Below are 19968 nucleotides of genomic sequence, written 5' to 3'. Positions count from 1 at the left end.
GATCGTAATTTTTCCAGTTGCTGTTAGAGCTACGTAAGTATAAACGGCAACGCAAGCGCTCTGCTCCGTATAATATCCTGTGCTCTCTTTTCAAAGCCGTTGTGGCTCAAAGGCGGCATAATCACTAGTATCAACGATTCAGGACATCCCATGACGCGTCAGAGGCGATTGCCTCTGTATGTTTTCGCCATGAGCAAGACCAACCGGTTGGCCGGGTTTTCATCGGCGAGTTTCCAATGGTTCAACCTCACATCCCCATGATGGGAAGATGACTGTAAGAGTTGCATCAGCCCATCCAGCCAAGTCAACTTACCCCAATCGAAGATCGCACATCGCACCGGTTGTTGATCCGGGGCCAGGATGTGGACTTGCGACAACTCCCCGTTGTGGATCTGGGTTGAGTGGTACGTGACCAGACTGGATACGCATGCGCCTGCCTCACGCTTGAATCTATAAGTGAGCATGAGCAGCAGTATACGATGTCGGTATGGGGTATGACAGGAACAGCATAATCCACGTGGCGGGTCAGGGTGCCCTGGCCGTGTGTGCCTATTTTAGCAGCTGTCGGAACACTCCCGCATAGGTTTCGTGGTTATTGCATTCCTCATGGATTTTCACGTTCCTGGACCAAGTGATTAAGAAAAGCAGCTTGCGTCTCACGAGTTGGAGAAGGATGGAGTTAATTGGCGGATGGGGGGGGGACCTGGCCTCGTGGGCCTTGGACCGAGTAAATGCCGCAGACCCTCATTTATTGTCGTCTTGATGAGCCGCGACAGACGCACGCTTTCGTAGGTGCGCCTCATCATGCTTGGCCTCCGGGCCTCGGATAGCCGTGCAGCTTAAGGGAGGAAGAGGAAAGAGCATGCAAGAGGGACCAGCCCGAGTTGAGACAAACAGTTTGGTTGGCACTTGGCAGGGCTCCCGGTTGGTCACGATTTTTTGAGGGGAGGGCCTTCCCGAGGTACATCCAGGGACGCCGCAAACGACCGACTTGTACATGTATCACACCCAAGCAAAAGAAAGTAGTAGGTGATAAGTCTTGCATTTGGAGCCTCAAATTGGCATGGCATGTGATACAACCTGACCATCCAATAAACTGCCGTGGATCAATCAGATCTATCCTGTTCCGCGATCGCTTTCACACATTAAACATTGATATGAGTGAAGGAGGACGAGCAGGAGGATGACGATGACGATGCTGGGCAGGGTAGGTTAGGTACTTGAGTAAAATGCGCAAGTGGTCGTGCAGAGTCATAACAAGCTTTGCCTTCGAAGGAAGGTGTTCAGTTGAGAGATTTGACGTGCTGGCCTGAGATCTAGCCCCCAAGCAGCGATTAGTGACTTTGGTCAGCACAGCACAGCACAGCACAGAAGGCCACGACCCCCACATTGGTACGCACGCCGAGTGGAAAAGCGATCTGACCTGCCAGCCCATTGAAACCTGACGGCCTGCCTGCGCTGCAGGGTTTTCTTCCCGAGAAGGTATGCCGTCTGCATGCATACATACATCAGATGCCCCCCTTAACAATCTGTACATGCGACTGCTTGCTGATCCGTGTACACCCGCAAGTACCAGTGGCCGAACGGAGGCAATCGGGAATAGTTGCAGATAATGTAGCGTTGATAGGCGGAGGTGGAGGGCCTGCTGGAGGGCCACCTACTTAACCTACTGCGACAGTACTTGTTGACCTCCCTCCATGGGATTGCCCCACCATGACTTGGGAAAATGGTCGTAGCAGTGTCTGGTTAGTCTCTCTCCTACTACTAAGTACGAAGCGGGCGGGACTCAATCAAAGCTGGAGGAGGTCTTGACGTCTCGCGCATCATGATCGTCTTCTTTTCTCCCTCCCCTCATCAATTTCATATATATCGTAACATCGTCCAGTCGCTACCATAGCATAGCTCTACGACAGTTATTAGCCCAATCGCCATCCGTGGTCTCCATTTCACCCCAAGTACGAGCATCACGCAGATGCCACAACAGTAACCATGACCCAGGAAGAAATCGATGGCCCCCAGGCCCAACAACACCCGCCAGGTACTTGCACCTCGATCTCCCTGACGTATACAGTCCCGAGCCTCATACGCAAGGGCGCACAATACCATCCAAACTCACTGTCCCACCGTGCATGCTATTATGAGAACACATTGTCCCTTCCTGCCCTTTCGACGCGATACGTCGTACCCCGTTTCTTGGCACACAACGCTTTGTTCTTTGCTGCTGACACTCCTTTCTTCCAGCCCGTACAGGCAGCCCCGAACAACTTCCCGAACTTTCCGAACAGCATGCGAAACCCCAAGACGCCGCACCGGCAGTGCGCTTTGCCTCCAAGGTCGAAGAGATCGCGCCAGGCAATCTCCAATCGAGCGCTGAGCCCAGCAACGACAGCGCTAGGGAGACTTCGGAAGCCACGCCCGAGCAAATCAAAGCTCTGTCTAGCTCCTTACACGGTGTAAAGCTCCAGGAACAGCGCATGAAAGGCTACTCTTTTGAGCCCTTCTCCCTTCCGCCTTCCAGGGTACGTGCGGTTCTGTTGTGATGTCACGGCTTGCAGTTCGTATAGTTGCCGCTATTGGTCCATTGGTTTCTTTTGCTGCCGTCGCTACCGCCTCATGTCTTAGCCCGATGACGGACATGACATGTTGGCGTGCGCTTGGTTATGGTTTCCCTCGGCGACGACGTCGCTGAAGCCGAAACTCTATCTCGCATGCTGATCTGATATGTACTTGTATAAATCGGCTAACGTCTCCTTCTAGGTTCCATCACAAGAGAACTCGCTAAACAATACACCTCACCAGACAAATAGCCCAATGGGCCATCAGTCGCCAGGAATGGGTTCCCGGCCTGATGTTGTCTCTCCTCCATTGACGCCAGCTGGTACAAGTGGCCCGGAATCCTCTAGTGGCCGTGGACAGAAGCAGGATGGAGTCATCGAGTCTCACCAAGCGATAACGCCACAGGCTAGCAGCCAGGAGTCGGCTCCGAACTCTCCACGGCTGGGTGCCCCACGAATCCACCTACCACATCGCCCTAAATCCGAGGATCATGTATCGAGACAGCCTGCATCCGGTGCTGACCGAAACTCGACATCACATAGAAAGGGGATGTTCTCAGTGGGACCTGATGGAGGCAACTCTTTGCCGGCGTCAAGGGAATCAAGCCCGAACAGACTGAGCGCTGCCTCTCAGTTTTACACACGCCCTTTCACGCCTGCTGGGGACGCCAACGATCCATACGCAGCCAGCAAGCGGGCGCCCCAGACGCGGAGCGCCGCCAATATTGAGCAGCGATTCGTGTTCAATCGGCACAAAGGGCGGGGCTCTCCAGGATCCTCCACGACCAGTCTCAATAAGCTGGACAAGGGGGAAAAGAGGCATTCGGGCTTTCTAGGTGTCTTGAACAAGAGCAATCATGATCTGCAAAAGACTGGCACTGAATCTACTACGCACAGCCGCCATTCTTCCATGACTGATCTGCGAAGATTCTTCAAAGTTGGTCAGAAAAAGGACCAAGTGAAGAAGTCATCCTCCCCAGGCGCTTCCAGACTGTCAAACGCTGCATCTTCACGCTCGTCAGTTTACCAGGTCCCCTTTGCCGACGACCATGGTTTAACTTCCAAATATGGGAAGATTGGACGCGTCTTGGGGTCTGGAGCAGGTGGGTCGGTCAAGCTTATGAAGAGGAACGAGGATAACACAGTATTCGCCGTTAAGGAGTTCCGACCTCGCCACACATACGAGACAGAGAAGGATTACGTCAAGAAACTAACGGCTGAGTTCTGTGTTGGGTCAGCTTTGCACCACGGAAATATCATCGAGACCCTCGACATAGTACAAGAAAAGGGGAAATGGTATGAGGTGATGGAGTATGCCCCGTATGATCTTTTCGCCATTGTCATGACGGGGAAGATGTCCAAAGCCGAGGTCTCTTGCTGCTTCCTGCAAATCCTCAGTGGTGTCACCTATCTGCACAGCATGGGCTTGGCTCACCGTGATCTGAAGCTCGACAATGTCGTGGTAAGCGAGCGTGGCATCATGAAGATTATCGATTTCGGTAGCGCGCATGTGTTCAAGTATCCGTTCGAGAGTGGGATTGTGTCAGCGTCTGGTAAGTCAGAAGCTCTGTTTACGACGTCGATACCGATCCCCCAACTAATCCAGAATCTAGGTGTTGTGGGATCCGATCCATATCTTGCCCCTGAGGTCTACGACGAACGCAAATACGATCCACAGGCAGTCGATATCTGGTCGTTGGCCATTATCTACTGCTGCATGTCATTGCGCAGATTCCCTTGGAAAGTGCCTCGTATGACAGATAACAGCTATAAGCTTTTTGCAGCCGAACCAAGCCCTGGGCATGATCCAAAGAAGCTAGTGTTGCCGCCTTCTCGCTCAACAGGGGATCTTGACAATACCCCACCCAGGGATATATTCACCGAGAAGAACGAAAAGAGTGAGAAGGGTGAGAAGGGTGAAAAGGGCGAGAAAAACGAAAAGGATGAGAAGCACGACAAGACCGACAAGACCGACATGAACGACAAGGAGAATAAGCCAAACTCAACTGAGAAGACCGAGGGCTCTTCGTCCACCACAGTGACAGCACAAGCGTCCGGAAAACCTGCTGCTACGACTAGCCAACCAGCTAAAGAGGTCATCCGAGGTCCTTGGCGTTTACTGAGACTCTTGCCGAGGGAAAGCAGACATATCATTGGTCGTATGCTCACAATTAAGCCAAAGGATAGGGCGACGATGACAGAGATCTTGGAAGAGCCCTGGGTGTCCGACACCGTCATCTGCCGGCAAATGGGCCCCGGGCACATCATCAGTGCAGATGATCATACACATATACTCGAGCCCCCTGCGCAACAAAGTAAGTAGGACCTGGAAGGGGAGAAGGGTGATGTGCATGAAAAGCAGTACCCCAGGCCTCTACGCAAAAGGTTGGCAGGGACGCTCAAAGGCAAGCTGAAGATCCCGTCGGGCCTCCGTAGCGGAGAGGACCAGAGTGCCAAGTCAAGAATGAAGTGAGCCAAGGCCTCGTTTGGGAGACGGCAGCGCCTCAAGCGGGAATCAAGGCGCAAGTGATGTGCGAAGGCAAGAAACCCGACAAGCGAGTCTGGGTCAATCGTCCGAGGAAGCTTTCTTTACCTCTCTCGATCGAGCGGTTGTTTAGATACGTCGGAAGACGCGGGGAAGTGGATTGGACTATTATCTTGTAATACAATATAAAGAGCATGGGTTTGTTTACACGAGAATGGCGTTGGGGGGGCATGTTTTGACCAACGAAGCGGGGCACAGCGGCATAGAGGTTGAGAAGCAATAGTTATAACGCCACAACACGATTTATAGAGTAGACGACCTCTTTTCCAGCTATGAATCTGAGTATGCAGATCATACCTACCCATGGACCTGCTGGCACTCAGTCCGCAATAAGAGATGTAGAGTTAGGTACGGAGTTTCACCCAAGTGCGTGTCCAAACCCAAACCGTCACCTTGAATGAACTTGGCAACCTGTCTTGGAGGTTTGGGCCTCACCTCGCGCCCTTCGAAGATGGTAACTGCCAGAAGACAAGGTGGGCTCTCATCCATGATGGATCGATCTAGATATTGGGAATCCAGATCCCCATGTGTGCTGCTCCGTACCGTGCGTGCATTGATCAAGGGATTGGCTGGGCTCATTAAAGTATTGGAATAAGTCTGGAGTCTGGAACGGGCCAGGATTATGTAAGCTGGGGAGTTTGGGGACGGGACCGGGCCTGTCGGAACTGAAGCTTGGGCCATCGGGTAGAAGGGTGGAAGGGTGGGCGGCAGAAAAGTTCGGGCGGGCTCCTTGAGCTTCCAGGAAATTCTTCCCTCGCGATAGCTTCATACCTTTTCACCTCCCACCACAACCAACGCCCTCTGTTCTCAAGCGCAACTCTTTTCTCCCAAGGTCTTCGCTCTACACAATAACGTCAAAATGGTACGTGTGCTGCTCACAGTCCTCCACAATGGCCCAGGTCCAGTTTTCTTTTAATTTATATTCACCATTCCCTTGGGACTCGCTTAGACTGACACAAATATTTTCTAGGCCACCGCGATCCGATCCGTCAAGTCTCTCGTCCCTCTCCTGGACCGTGTTCTGGTCCAGCGAGTCAAGGCTGAGGCCAAGACTGCCAGTGGCATTTTCCTCCCCGAATCGAGCGTGAAGGACCTTAACGAGGCCAAGGTGCTGGCCGTTGGCCCCGGTGCCCTGGACAAGGATGGCAAGCGTGTGCCCATGGGTGTTTCCAACGGCGACCGGGTCCTGATCCCTCAGTACGGCGGCTCTCCGGTCAAGGTCGGTGAGGATGAATTCCACCTCTTCCGCGACAGCGAGTAAGTTTTTCTCCTGGTGGCTATTGCCTAGGCAAACCCCTTCGGCTTGCTCACAATCTTTGCAGAATCCTGGCCAAGATCAACGAATAAAGAAAGGATACCCGGCACGACATTACGAGAAGAAGAAGAAGAAGAGAAAAAAAAGACCATCCGACTGTACCATCACACCCCATGTATTACAATTTTGTAACAAGAACTTGGAATCGTTGTCTAAATAGAGCGGGGGATTTTGGTGCGCAGCTTCATCACCAGTTGTCAGGCCTGAGCGGTTGTGCTCAGCACCTGTGCCAAGAGAGAAATAAAACTACTCAACCCTCCCCTCCAAATATATACTAATTGAAACACAATGACCAACTTCAATCTTGAGATCGAACCACATGGCCCGTAGCTGCTTTGAGTCTCGAGGCGGCATCTCGTGTAACGGGAGCTAAGTGACGATTTCCTCCGGCCATCTGGTAGGTATGTAGACCAGACGAACCCCCTGACTAGACGGGAGGGCAGGGGGCCTGACCGCCAGCAAGGCAGCTAGCCGTTCAGCCCATATAGGCTTGAAGAGCTTGGAGCGAATCCCAGAGCTTGAGAAGTGATGATGTCTCGGGAAGAGCACGAGGTAGGAGGAATCCGATTGGTCATTATGTGGTTTCGAAACACCAAGTTCCGGATAGTGAATTCGCCAAGTTGGGGCCGACGATTGATCTGATGCTGTGATTTGATGCTTTATTCAGGATCCTGCAACTGGTCGCTGTTACACGCGCCGTGCTAAGGTTCTCAAGAGACAGCCAGCCGTGTGCCGTTGGGCCAAGGCAGGCCCAAGAGACAAAGCAACGGCATCGGTAAAGTCGGGTGCCAATTAGGGGCTGCGGCTAAGGCGTGGTGAAACCTCGACGATATTGGAAGGCGCCTGTTTGTTCCTTCGACGTCAGGGGGCCTCTGGTGGCTTACTACCCCATGTCCACACAGTGAACATTCGGCAGCATGCCTGCTCCGCATCTCCAAGGCAATCAGGCTGTGTGCTGCTTTTCCATCCCTCTGGGGCGTCGTGTAATCCTGCACTACATATTCATTTTTGTCTGGCATTGATTGAGTGAGAGGAATAACAAAATGACGACTCCTTCTGCAGCAAGGGGAGGCCAGGTCTTGTCATGGTCGGCCCCCTGAGGCCTGACATTGTATTATTTGCCCCTCGCTGTTGGGCGGGCAGTTGTGATATATAAGATCCCACAGCATCTGTCCGCTTCCCACAATGCTGCAGCTTGAGCTTCACTACCATCGTGCTACTCACTGCACTCCGCCCTGAGTTGATCTCTGCTCTTCCAGTCCTTCAATCTTTGGGACCAGTCATTCCTCTCGAGATTCGTCAGAAAACTTACTGCAACGCACATTCCTTTGGTTGATCCATTGTTGCCCAGTCTAGCTTTTCTGTCTTTGGCCTACCACCATCGATTCCAATTCGCCCTCCGATGTCTGAGTGGACTCTCGGAATTTACCAAGCCTCCACCTCCACATCTTGACACAAGAGGTTCGTTCTATAACTCATTCGAAATGCGATTCTCACCCTCTCTTCTCTTCGGGTTCCTTGGCACCCTTGCAGCCACCGCGAACGGGCACACCATCTTTACTACACTGTATGTAGATGGCCAGTCTCAGGGAGATGGAACATGCGTCCGGATGAGTACGAATGGAGCACATCCCACAGACCCCATTGCTGGCCTAGGTAACGACAATATGGCTTGCGGTACGTTCGACATCCATATGGTTATCAATCTTCGAGCCTGGTGACTAATACTACTTGGTAGGTGTTGACGGAGGAAAGGCCGTCGCTTATACCTGCCCAGCCGGCGCTGGAAGCACTCTCACCTTTGAATGGCGAGAGTTTGCGAATCTGGAACAGCCTGGCTCCATCGACATCTCGCACAAAGGACCCTGTGCGGTATATATCAGGCAGGTCGGCGACATGGCGACCTCAACTGCCGCTGGTTCTGGCTGGGTCAAGATTTGGGACGAAGGCTACGACAGTGCAACAGGGAAATGGTGCACCGAGAAGCTAATTGATAACGATGGGTTGCTCTCCGTCCAGATTCCCACCAACGTCCCCACTGGCGACTATCTCGTCCGACCAGAACTACTTGCCCTCCACGAAGCAGACAAGGGAGATCCGCAGTTCTATGTGGGCTGTGCGCAGGTTGCGATCAAGGGCAGCAGCTCGGGCAAGTTGGATGTCCAGGCCGACTACAGCGTATCGATCCCAGGTCACGTCAAGGCTGGCGAACCCAGTGTCTCTTTCAACATCTACCAACCCAAGTTCCCCTACCCTATTCCCGGACCCAAAGTCTGGAACACACAGTCGACAGATGCGCCGGTTGTCAGGGTATCCTCAGACGACCACTCTTGGATCACGGGTGCGCAAACTGTGCCGGCCACCTGCCTCCTGAAGAGCGCCAACTGGTGCGGTGCAGAGGTGCCTGACTACAAGACCGAAGACAGCTGCTGGAAAGCTTCGGAGGCTTGCTACAAGCAGGCTGATACATGCTACAAGACGGCGCCGCCGTCGGGTAGCAGAAACTGCAAGGTCTGGGAGACAAAGTGCCAGGGCATCGAGGAGGCCTGCTCCGGTGGCAACTTCCAGGGCCCGCCCAACAAGGGCAAGAAGCTGGAGAGCGCGGAGCCCGAGCCGAAGACGAAGATCCCCACCGCGGGCAACGTATCGAATGGCGCAAGCAGCGACCAGAAGAAGGCCGTCGTTGCGGGCGCCGGCGCCGGCGATGCTATACGCACAAAGACTCCGAGTGCTGGCGCCGCGTCGGCGGAGACCGCCATTGATGTGCCAGTACAGGGGAAACGTGGCTGTAAGTCGCAGAAGGTACGCAGAACTCACGCAGGCCTGCACGCACGCCGATGGAATGCTTGATCTCTTGATATGACATTCAAGGCCGCGCGGTATCAGGGAGGAATGGCTGTATGACGATGAAGCGCTTGAGAGAGCCAGCCGCTGGTCGGGAAGGACCAGAGATGGCTCTACGCTTTTTATTCTGTACCTAGGATTTATTCTTCACTTCTGTCGGTGATCGTTACAAGTAACATTTTAGTGGAATTGTGAATGAGACACATGCTGTCACTGCCTAGCAGGAAATTACGAAAGAAACCCTGCATATATATTACTCTGCGGCTGAGGCCTGCTTAACAAGATTCAGAGTACCCTCCGGTAAAATTTGGTATCACACTCCAGCATCGCCGCCTTGATAGTCTCGTAGTATTCCGCGTAACCCTCGCTCTCCACGAACTCGGCGTGTTTCGCTAGGTCATCCCACCCCCCTACAAGCACGAACTCGTCCTTGTCGTCGCTCCCCCTCTGCTTCTCAATCCTCCAGCCGCCTCTGTGTACAAAGGGGCTCACGAACGCCTGTAGGATGTGACCAACCTCGGCCCAGGCCCGTTCGAAGCCGGCGTTCTTGTCAGCCGCCACTTTAAATAGTGACACGCTGACGTACTCGGAGCCCAGGACCGCCTTCTCCCCCTCGGCTTTCGCGTCGGGGCCCGTAAAGGCCTCCACGCCGTCCACGTGGAAGAGCGACACGCGCGGCATGTCCAGGTAGGGCGCGAGCATCTGGAGCACGTCCCGATTCGCCTGACTCTGGATCCACTCGCCGTGCCGCGCCGTGCTGTCCCAGTGGGCCGTCAGGAGGAGCGACGGGGGGGCCATCAACCCGGATGAACAGGCCGACGCCGTGGGGCGGCTTCTTCGAGTCATGGGGGAGGTTCTCGGTGCACCAATCTTCTTGGATACTCAAAACCTCGCGCGCCGTCTCCAGGAGAGCGGGAGTCGGACCCTGGGGTACTCCCCTGAGTTTGAAGATAATAAGGGAAGATGTGCTAGTTCGGCTACGGGCATCGTTGTTTCACTTCTGGGGTGTAAATATGTGTCGAATTAGACACCAGGGGAATGGGTGATGTAAGTCGTGTCGTAGGATCTTGTTTGTATAGACTATATATGTAGACCTCGTCGGATGAGATGTGAATATGTACTCTTGCAACCGGCTGTGGCATGTCTTACATCTCGCCGATGTTGAGTAACGCGTGGCACGCTTGCTGCCTACCACTGCATGGGTATTACTTGGACAGCCACATGCATGAGACTAAGACGGAGTCAAAAACTTGGAGGCCCGAAGGAAGTAGGTTAGAAGAGTACTTGAGACAATTACACCCACCACTGACTGTCCTATGTCCTAAGATGGTAGGCGGTCTGAATTGCCGGTTGCTCAGCACGTACAATCGCGCCTGTCACCTGATCGCGCGCCTTGTTTATCCAGTGCCCAGGCCGGTACGCGTTAGTGTCTCAGTCTCAAATCATTGATCGAGGGTAAATCCCAACCTTCATAATCGTGCATGCAGGGTACATGTATGTCTGCACTCGTTTCATTCTGGCCTTCCCCATTGGTTCTGTGCATATTGGAGTCTACTAGGCCACTCTCTGCGCCGCAATTGGTACGCTTTCATACGCGGCTAAATAGGGCCCACTACGCGTAGCGCGCCTCCTGTAAGACAGCATGGTTCGAAGCAAGCGCAGCCGGCCTCACGATGCCGGGTCGTCCCAGCCACCGCAGGCCAAGAATCCCCGTCTGAGCACAAGCCAGAATAACGGCCCGAGAAGCTCGCTTCCCGCCGGTGGACCATCCCAGCCGCCACCCGCGACACAGTCGGTCTACGCAGAAGAAGAAGACCCCATTGACCTGACCCAAGACGACCCCCAGTCGTCGCTGGAACTCTATGGCTCCTTGGAGAACAAGATTGTCGGCGTCAGATACTACAATGGAGTTGCCACTCCGCATGAGCTGGTTGTGCTCCGGCGCGAAGCTCACAACCAGTATGACAGCAACGCCATCCGTGTCGATAACGTGATGGGAAACCAAATCGGCCACCTCCCGAGAACGGTGGTCGCGAAACTCGCCCCTTATGTCGATAGGGGAGCTCTTGTTCTGGAAGCAGTCCTCATCGGAGAGAAAGGCTATTTCGACTGTCCTGTCAGAATTTACTTTTATGGTACCAGCGACCCCGTAGGCCGCACCAAGCTCGAGGAGAGCCTGAAGGCCGACAAACTTCTCAAGGCTACCCAGTTAAAGGCCACCAGGAAGGAGGCCGAGGCTGTTCGGAAGTCGACTGGCTTGAAGAGCGGTACCTCCAGTGCTGGCCTCGGCCAAGAAGCCATTCAACGGGAGGAGCAGGGTGCAACACTGCAGAGTCTCGTCTCTACTAGTGAAACCTTCGAAGTGCAAAGAACGGATCAACTAAGCAATGTACTGGCAACAGGCGAAGAAGCGCTGGAGAATATGCCAATGGCAGAGCAGCCAGAACCCCTGAAATCGACTCTCCTGCCTTATCAACTTCAAGTATGGAAACTCATATTCTTCATTGTGTTGAGACATACTAAACAGTGGTGCAGGGTCTTGCCTGGATGATCGCGAAGGAGAACCCACAGGTTCCTGCTGTGAAGTCCACAGATGTTGTGCAGCTCTGGAAGCGCTGCTCGAACAACAACTCCTTCCAGAACTTGGCTACGTCTTTCGTGACAAATTCCCCACCGCAGCTTCTCAAAGGGGGGATACTGGCCGACGATATGGGTCTTGGGAAAACCTTGCAAATCATCAGCTTGATCTTGTCCCAAGGGCTTCAGGACGGACCGACTCTAATAGTTGCACCTGTGTAAGTGTTCTCTCCAAAGTTACGCCCCCTTCTCGTTGCTGACCTACTTTGCCAAGGACGGTTCTCGGTAGGTCACTCTTCGGACCCTGCCCCCCTTTCGGCCTATCTCAGTGGTGATTAGTACACAAGTACCTCGCGCATGCATGATTGGCCATTCTTGGCTGTTTCATAACTACCCTTGGGCTCCTTTCAGTAGACGATGCTAATCGCTTGTGTCACGTATAGGCAATTGGGAGCAACAGGTCAAGTTCCACGTCAAAGAAACACACCAGCCCCGTGTCTTGCCATACCACTCATCTAAACAGGTATCGAGTGCGGACCTGAAGAATTCAGATATTGTCATTACAACATATGGCAAGCTGCTCTCGGAGAGCAAAGTGCAAAATGGTGCAGCCCGTTTATACTCGGTAAACTGGCGTCGAGTCGTGCTGGATGAAGGCCACAATATTCGAAACCCGTCATCACAGACAGCTCATGCGGCACACAGGCTGCAGGCGACATCCCGATGGTTGTTGACAGGCACTCCAATCATCAACGGTGTCAAAGACTTCCTGTCGCTACTCCAGTTTCTCAAGCTCAAGGGAGGACTCGAGGATGAGGCGTTATTCGGCCAGGTGATTTCACGACCAATTCGGCAGCTGCATGACAGCCACCCTGACAGAAGCAAAGCTGTCAAGATCCTCGCTCACCTGATGAAAGATATATGTCTTCGGAGAAGGAAGGATATGAAGTTTGTCGATCTCAAGCTGCCCCCGAAAGCGGAATGTGTCCACCGCATTACGTTCAGCAAGACTGAACAACCAAAATACGACGCAGTGCTTGCTGAAGCTCGTGGCGAGTTGGAAAAGTACCAAGCGAGCGCTACAAAAAACCAACAGGGCCGGTATTCCAGCATTCTCGAACGACTGCTTCGACTACGACAGATTTGCAACCATTGGGTGCTCTGCAAGGAACGTGTGCAGAATCTATTGGCTTTTTTTGAAGACCAGAAAGTCGTTGCACTGGACCCAAAGAATGTTGCCATTCTTCAGCAGGCACTTCAATTCATAATCGAGAGCCAGGAAGAGTGTGCCATTTGTTACGAGGAAATTGGCTTGCATGAACCAGTCATTACAGCGTGCAAGCATGTTTTCGGCAGAGCATGCATCACCAAAGCAATCCAGATGCAAGGAAAGTGTCCTATGTGCCGGGCTGACCTCAAGGAGGAGTCTCTCGTTGAGCCAGCACCTGAGCATCGAGAAGAGGCCGGTGTCGATCCTGAAGAGGCATCAAAGAGCTCGAAAACCGAGGCCTTGGTGAATATCTTGCAAGCCACTCTGAAGAAGGAGAGGTCTAAGGTGGTGGTCTTTTCGCAATGGACGTCGTATCTAAATATCGTTCAACAACGTCTGAAGGACTCGAACATCCCGTACACCCGAATCGATGGCAGCATGCCCAAGAAAGCACGAGATGCATCCATCGAGTCTTTGAACAGCGACCCGGACACTCGCATCCTACTGGCGAGCTTACAGGTTTGCAGCGTCGGCTTGAACCTAGTCGCTGCCGACACAGTGATTTTGGCGGATAGCTGTAAGCATTATACCCCCCCTTCCCCCTGCGGTGTCGCCCGAGAATTGGCTGGTTACTAATATCGCCTACTATAGGGTGGGCTCCGGCTATCGAGGATCAAGCCGTGGATCGAGTCCACCGTCTAGGCCAAACTCGCGAGACGACCATTTGGCGTCTAGTCGTCGAGGGAACCATCGAAGAGCGCGTCCTGAACATCCAGACTGAGAAGCGGCGTCTTGTCAGCGAAGCATTCCAGGAGAAGTCGAAGAAGGGCAAAACAAAGGAGACTCGTATGGCGGACATTTCCAAACTGCTTTCTTGAAACATCGACCGATGGGAGTGAGGCGTGTATGATAAGAAAGCAAACAGAAAACAGGAGTGGCAAATTCCTTCATGGATGGGAATTAGGCCGCAGAGCTTGGCTTGTTTTGGGGTTCAAAAGTCTATTGAAATGCAAGCAGAGATTGAAAGTGGATGGCACGCTTTGCTCAAAGTTGTATATCGTCTAGCTGTGCTAGGTTATACATTGGCTATCCAGATTTGATACGGCAGAGTCTCGGTGTCAATATCACAAAATAAACTCAGGATCAATGTTCTCACAAGCGGTAATTGCATGCCGCTTCTATTCTCCCCTTGATGCGTTTTCTATTCCTACACTCGGGCTGTTATTGTTGGAGTTGGCAGGTCTCCAGATGGTTGTTTTGTTGTCACGCTCAAATCTCGCCAGCTGCCAAAGAGGGACTAAATCCACAGCACCATCATCTCGTTATCATCCTTGCTTATTGTCGTCTCTATTCGTTATTTGTTAGATTCGTCCTTGTCCTAAGATTTCCACTCGGGTCTCTCCCGACGTGTTTGTTCGAAGCGGTGTATCATGATCAAAGGCACTCCATTATACTGCCAGGCCAAAGTAAGGGGTCCGGGTGGCGTCTTATCAGCGGATCTTATTACCATTGTCAGCAAACAACCGTATCCCTGGATGCTTAGCAACTTACTTCTGAACCCCGTTCTATAAGCATACGGGTCATCAATGACCCAATGCTCGAACTGGACGGTGCATGGCCTGTTACCATGCTTATGCTCCCAGTCTTTAAGCTATATTGCACGGAGATTATCATGTTAGCCAGCTGCAGGATTTCAGGGGAAGGGGTCGCTACATTCGAAATATACCTGTTGTAACAGTAGCTCGTAGTAGACAAGCTCGCGGGTCCACACATGTCGAATATCTACGCGATGGATCTTGATGAACACCTTCAGCTCGATGATGGAGTTGCGAGGTGCGAGTGCGCTTAGGATATCAATCACCAGGCTGAGCCATACGTCTCCGCTACCATAGTCGCCCTCACCAAAGGCTACACGCAGCTCGAGGTATCTTACATTCTGCAAAGTGTCTCTGTGAATGAAGTTGCAGATTGCAAGGGGGTTGGGGTGACCCATCAGCCACGGGGGAATGCGGTCAATGACAAAGACCCGGCGTCGTAGCACGTAGAGAGCCTCTCGGGTGATCTGCTTGCACAGTAGGTATATAGTAGGAGTGGAGCGCTGTACGCCCGACGTCCGTTTGCCGTTACCTCGAGGTCGCTGCTGGGAGTAGTATGCGTGGTAGAGCTCTTTGACTGGAGGGTAGAAGACGCAATACTGGTAGATCATATTGCGAATCTCAAGGGGGAGCTTCATGAATCTGTTGTTGTTGTTTCTCTTCTTCTCCTGGCATGCCGGGGATGCAGACGGGGCCGTGTCCTGCAAGAAGGCCGGAAGGATCGTAGCGGCGGATCCGAGAGCGTCCTCGGCTGCCATGTTGCAGGGCCGGAGGTGGGGTGGGACTTGCGGCTCTGACAGGGCCATATGCTCGGCGAGCTTTCTTTCCAGCGTATCTGGATCCGGATCCTTGGACCACTCCAGAACTGCACGCTGGCCGCGGTCTGATATGGTACGCCAGTGCTGATATTCGATTCGAGTTTCGGCCCGCAGACCTCGCAGGTGGGGGAAGACGACAGGAACCATGGCGACAGGTTTTGTTGACCTGGCCGCAAGGGCTCAAGAAAATACAGTGAAACTGAGTAAGCAATTTTCCGTTATGTGATGTCCGCAGCTCCTTCGTTCATCTCCTTCGGCCTGCACGGAAGCTCTACGTTGACCATTCGCCAACAAGCAAATGGGAGTATCAATCCCAAGCAGTTCGGTTGGCCCTGGCCAATGCTGGAATGCCAAACAATCAAGCAAGAGCCCACCAATGATTTGACCGGGCTGTCGTAACCTCGTGTGCAGAAATTGAAGTGACTAGACCTGTATGATTTCAAGGGTGCACTAGATGACAATGATGAACGGTTGGTGAGTCAGAGAGTGAGGCGTGGGTTATTCGTGGTAGGTACCTGGCCGAGGCAAACTTTCACGGCCACATCACACCTGTATATCGAATGGCTGTGAAGCCAGCGAGGCCTGACCTGCGGCCGAAGTGTTGTAGTCCCGCGTATGCAGGCCGTCTCGAGGTGCAGACAGAGTGTGGACACAATTGTCCGGTGTATACCAGCGGCTTGGTTCGTGTGCTGCGTGATGATGTATCCGGTTACGGCCTGATCACGACAACTGAAATTATTCAGTGCGAAAGGGACCAAGTCGGGAAGTATTAATCACCAAGCAAAAATGACCCAGCCAGATGTCGAAGAGTCAGTGTCGCGCCTTCCATACACCCACTCACCATCAGACGAACTCGATTCAGTTTGATTACGATCAAGGCTGCGGTGACCTATCATAAAGCACGCAGCAGCGGGAGAGGAGGAGGAGGAGGAGAAGGAGGAAGAAGAATATCAGACCGATTCCCTTTTTGGTTACATGAGTGTAACTTCACCTACATCAATAGCTATGTACTTCTCTGACTTCATGGCTAATTGCTTCACATTAGGTACATACGGTTTAGGTATTTACACTCGTAGCCCATATCCTCCCACGGGTCGTGGCAGATGGGCATACTTACATAGTTGCATGCATGTAAGTACATTGGACACTGATGACGAAGATTGGCAGGCTGGCGCGGATAGTGAGCCATCATGAATCCTTTCTCCCCCTTCCACCTGCAGTCGGCTTGTCAATCCTTCCCGATGGCGCTTGATTGGTCCCGTTAACGCCTCATGGGGGCAGCCCTCCCCGGTCGATTTTGGCTGCAAGCAATCTGGGGAGGGAATCCGAGGTGACAGCAAAGACAAGGTGGCTGCAGCAGCACATCCCCGAAGTTAGAGTGGCAGGTGCCAGGCTCTAGAGAAGTCGCTCCCATGTTTCTATTCGCCCACTGTCTTGGGATATAGGATAAAAAAGGCGTTGATTGTAGGTAGGTATGTATGTATGTAAGTAGGTGTGTAGGATTTACCCATCGCACTATCTAGCACTGCTGCACTGGCCGAGCGGGATCGAGATAGCACTATATCGAGGAGGAACCACCTAATCGATCAATCAACTTACCCCAAAGGGGTAGCATTGTCAACCTCCTGGGCAGGCAGGTTCTGGGCAGGGTGTGCGTAAAGGCCTGAGAGCTCCGTAGCGCAGCCAGCATCTAGCCCAGTCGGGCCTAGCTCTGGCTGAAACCGGGGCCAGCCAGGCAGGTACCTGGTGCCCTACTGTGGTGCCAGCGTGGGCGCAGCATGGCACGCAGCACGGCCAAGTACCCGACCATGCTGGCCCCTGCTCACTTTTCACTTTCTCTTCGGGCCCGATCCCATGCACACCTACCAGACTGCCACCTCTGACCTCTCCCGCAGAGCCAGTTTCCACCACCAGGCACCCCCCCCTTCCTTCCCCTCCCCCGTCCTTCCCTCACCCTCCTCTCAGTATTCTGGTCAGTACAGACACACCCGGGCCCCAGTGTTGAAGATCGTGGATTTTATAGTCACGCCTCCCTACCTTACCTACCTTACCTTTCCTTTCGTCGGTGCAGCCAGGGTTGTTTATCCCAGCTTTGGCGCCTGTGTATCTCGCCTTGTTCCTCGTCATATGAGGCCCTTTTCCCTTCTCTTCTCTTTTGCGTGGAAGTAGGTATGTCTACCGCAAATGACCACAATCCACATTCCCATCCCGGCCTTGCCTTCCCCCAGGTCAATGGGTTGAGACGGACATACACCTCATCCTCCCATTCCGCCACGCCGCCCAAGCCCTCGCCGACACCGCAACAACACCAGTCGCCCTACCAACCTCAGCAGTATACGCCTCAGCAGCCGCCTCAGGCCCATTACCCCCACAACCTCTTCACGAGCTCCACGCCGTCTCCCGTCCCGGGGGTCAACGGCGTCCAAAACGTCCCCAATGGCGCCTCGAGGCATACCCCCACCCAAGCACACGGCGCGTCTGCCGTCACCGCCGGCCGCCAACGCGCTGGTCCGCAGCGGCAATTGCAGCAGCAGCCGGGACAGATGGCCTATCTTCAACAGGCCATGAACCAGCCCATGCCACAGCAGGTTCAACAGCATGTCCAGCAACCGGTCCCTCAGCCAGTACAGCCTGTCCAGCCGCTGCAGCAGCAATCTCACCAGGCGCATCAGAACCACCAAACACACCAGGCTCACCAAACGCATCAAACGCACCAGGCACACCAGAATCACCAGAACCACCAGAGCCACCAGACCCATCAAACACATCAGGGCCACCCGGTAGCACAGCAGGTTCAGCCGCTCCCGCAGCAGCAGCCGGTTCAACAACAACCACAGCCGGTTCACCAGCCGAACGATGCCAACTTGATGTCCCATACGCCCCCTCACCAACACAACCACTCTCTACCACAGGTTCATCCACAGTCCCATAGCCAAGGCCTGTCTGCGTCGCATCCGCAGAATCACCAGCAGAGCCACCCGCAGAGCCACCCACAGGGCCATCAACAGAGTCACCCGCAGAGCCACCCGCAAAATCACCAACAGAGTCACTCGGCACGTCCTCCGTCGCACCCCCAGCCGCCGCATCCGTCAAGCCACCAACTTGCGCCTCGGCAACCGCCTCCACAGACACATCCAAATCACCAGCCGATTCCACCACAAGCACACCAACCACCTCCGACACTACAACCGCAGTCAACACCGCAACCACCAAGTCAGTCTGTGGCTCCTCCACCACCTCCGCCCGAACCTCCTGTGCAGCAGCAGGAGTCGCACAATGATGACGACATGGATATGGACAGTCAAGATGAGTCGGGCGAGGGGGACAGCCATTTGTCCCCAAAACTCATCGAAGGTACGCCCTTTGTTCCTCGCACGCCCATGGGCGGCATGATGTCGGCGCCGCCAGAGGGCGGGAGTTACGCTAGTCTTGAGGCGGTTCACCGGCATGTGCTGGAATACTGCACATCGGTGGGATATGCTGTGGTGATAGGGAGGTCGAAGAAGACTGTACCGGGACTGAAGAAGGTCTTGTTTGTGTGTGACCGTGCTGGAAAGCCCCCAAGTCGCGTGAGTCCCGAGCAGAGGAAGCGTAAGACCTCTTCCCGCAAGTGCAACTGCCAATTTGGATTTTTCGCGATCGAACAACGCACACAGTGGACCATCCGTTATCGCCCAGATGAAGTACATCTGCAGCATAACCACGGCCCTAGTGAGAGCCCACTACTTCACCCTGCTGCGAGAAAGCTGGACAGCAAGATGGTTGCGGCTGTCAAGCAGCTGAAAGAATCTGGTAAGTAACCGAAACGCGACATTTACGCACAACGTTGCTAACTTTGCCAGGCATTGGCGTTAGTCAGACGCTGGAAATTCTACAGCAGCAAAACCCTCACGTTCCCTTGCTGCCACGAGATATTTACAATGCGCGGGCAGCAATCAATCGCAACCCCCAAAAGGTTGAGGCAGGAATAGCTGAGGAGCGGCCGGCTATATACAGCAAACCGGCACCAACCCCGGAAGAACGAATCCGCTCTGATTTGAGACGTGAGCTCGCGAATACGAAGGAGGAGTTGAAAAAGCTCCGTGAAGAGAGCAAGAAGACAATCGAGAAGTTACAAGAGGACCTCCGAACCAAGGACAAGACGATCGAAAAGTTTGAGATGTTCATTGACATATGCAACCAAAGGGTCATGCTTCAGAGAGAAAAGCTGGCTGACAACGGTGGCAACAACACAGCCAATGGGGGAGCCAATAGCTAAGGCTCACCGGCCTTTAGATTTCAACGAGATACAGAAACGAGATACTATGATTTGGGGGTTGGCATGGCATGGACCAGGACGGCGTAATGGGAATCTTTCGACATTCGAAATGGGAATATGGGGCAGGGGGGTGTCATTTAGTGGCTATTCAAGCAGGCGGCCACGGTACGTTAGCGAGGCGTTCACATTGTATTTTTGCATGAGGTTTACGATGAAAACGGCTATTGATGGCAGCATCTTGAGAAACAAAA

General features: G+C 53.5%; 7 protein-coding genes across 7 annotated transcripts; 5 read left to right on the top strand and 2 right to left on the bottom strand.

Moving 5' to 3' along the window:
- Positions 1-1989: 1989 nt before the first annotated feature.
- PG986_006002 (uncharacterized protein) lies at positions 1990-4878 on the top strand (the record flags this gene model as incomplete). The annotated part of the gene is made up of 4 exons (XM_066842224.1): positions 1990-2038; positions 2242-2519; positions 2758-4108; positions 4169-4878. 4 exons carry the CDS (start codon positions 1990-1992, stop codon positions 4876-4878), a joined length of 2388 nt encoding a protein of 795 aa, XP_066702086.1.
- A 1081-nt stretch (positions 4879-5959) lies between these two features.
- PG986_006001 (10 kDa heat shock protein) lies at positions 5960-6447 on the top strand (the record flags this gene model as incomplete). The annotated part of the gene is made up of 3 exons (XM_066842223.1): positions 5960-5962; positions 6071-6357; positions 6423-6447. The coding sequence occupies 3 exons, from the start codon at positions 5960-5962 to the stop codon at positions 6445-6447; spliced, it is 315 nt and encodes a 104-aa protein (XP_066702085.1).
- Positions 6448-7899: 1452 nt separating this feature from the next.
- On the top strand, positions 7900-9265 carry PG986_006000 (endoglucanase B; the record flags this gene model as incomplete). The annotated part of the gene is made up of 2 exons (XM_066842222.1): positions 7900-8092; positions 8154-9265. 2 exons carry the CDS (start codon positions 7900-7902, stop codon positions 9263-9265), a joined length of 1305 nt encoding a protein of 434 aa, XP_066702084.1.
- A 279-nt stretch (positions 9266-9544) lies between these two features.
- On the bottom strand, positions 9545-10105 carry PG986_005999 (uncharacterized protein; the record flags this gene model as incomplete). Its single annotated transcript, XM_066842221.1, has 1 exon — positions 9545-10105. One exon carries the CDS (start codon positions 10103-10105, stop codon positions 9545-9547), a length of 561 nt encoding a protein of 186 aa, XP_066702083.1.
- Positions 10106-10901: 796 nt separating this feature from the next.
- On the top strand, positions 10902-13924 carry PG986_005998 (HIRAN domain-containing protein; the record flags this gene model as incomplete). Its single annotated transcript, XM_066842220.1, has 5 exons — positions 10902-11741; positions 11795-12054; positions 12111-12121; positions 12280-13623; positions 13698-13924. 5 exons carry the CDS (start codon positions 10902-10904, stop codon positions 13922-13924), a joined length of 2682 nt encoding a protein of 893 aa, XP_066702082.1.
- A 500-nt stretch (positions 13925-14424) lies between these two features.
- Positions 14425-15606, bottom strand: PG986_005997 (uncharacterized protein; the record flags this gene model as incomplete). Its single annotated transcript, XM_066842219.1, has 2 exons — positions 14425-14697; positions 14773-15606. 2 exons carry the CDS (start codon positions 15604-15606, stop codon positions 14425-14427), a joined length of 1107 nt encoding a protein of 368 aa, XP_066702081.1.
- Positions 15607-17630: 2024 nt separating this feature from the next.
- PG986_005996 (mutator-like element) lies at positions 17631-19717 on the top strand (the record flags this gene model as incomplete). The annotated part of the gene is made up of 2 exons (XM_066842218.1): positions 17631-19251; positions 19302-19717. The coding sequence occupies 2 exons, from the start codon at positions 17631-17633 to the stop codon at positions 19715-19717; spliced, it is 2037 nt and encodes a 678-aa protein (XP_066702080.1).
- Positions 19718-19968: the final 251 nt, after the last annotated feature.

This window comes from Apiospora aurea (assembly GCF_038362705.1).
Source record: "Apiospora aurea strain CBS 24483 chromosome Unknown utg000004l_segment0_segment0, whole genome shotgun sequence".
NCBI lineage: Eukaryota > Fungi > Ascomycota > Sordariomycetes > Amphisphaeriales > Apiosporaceae > Apiospora > Apiospora aurea.
Note: the sequence above shows the minus strand (reverse complement) of the source record. Positions and strands in the feature narration are given on the sequence as shown.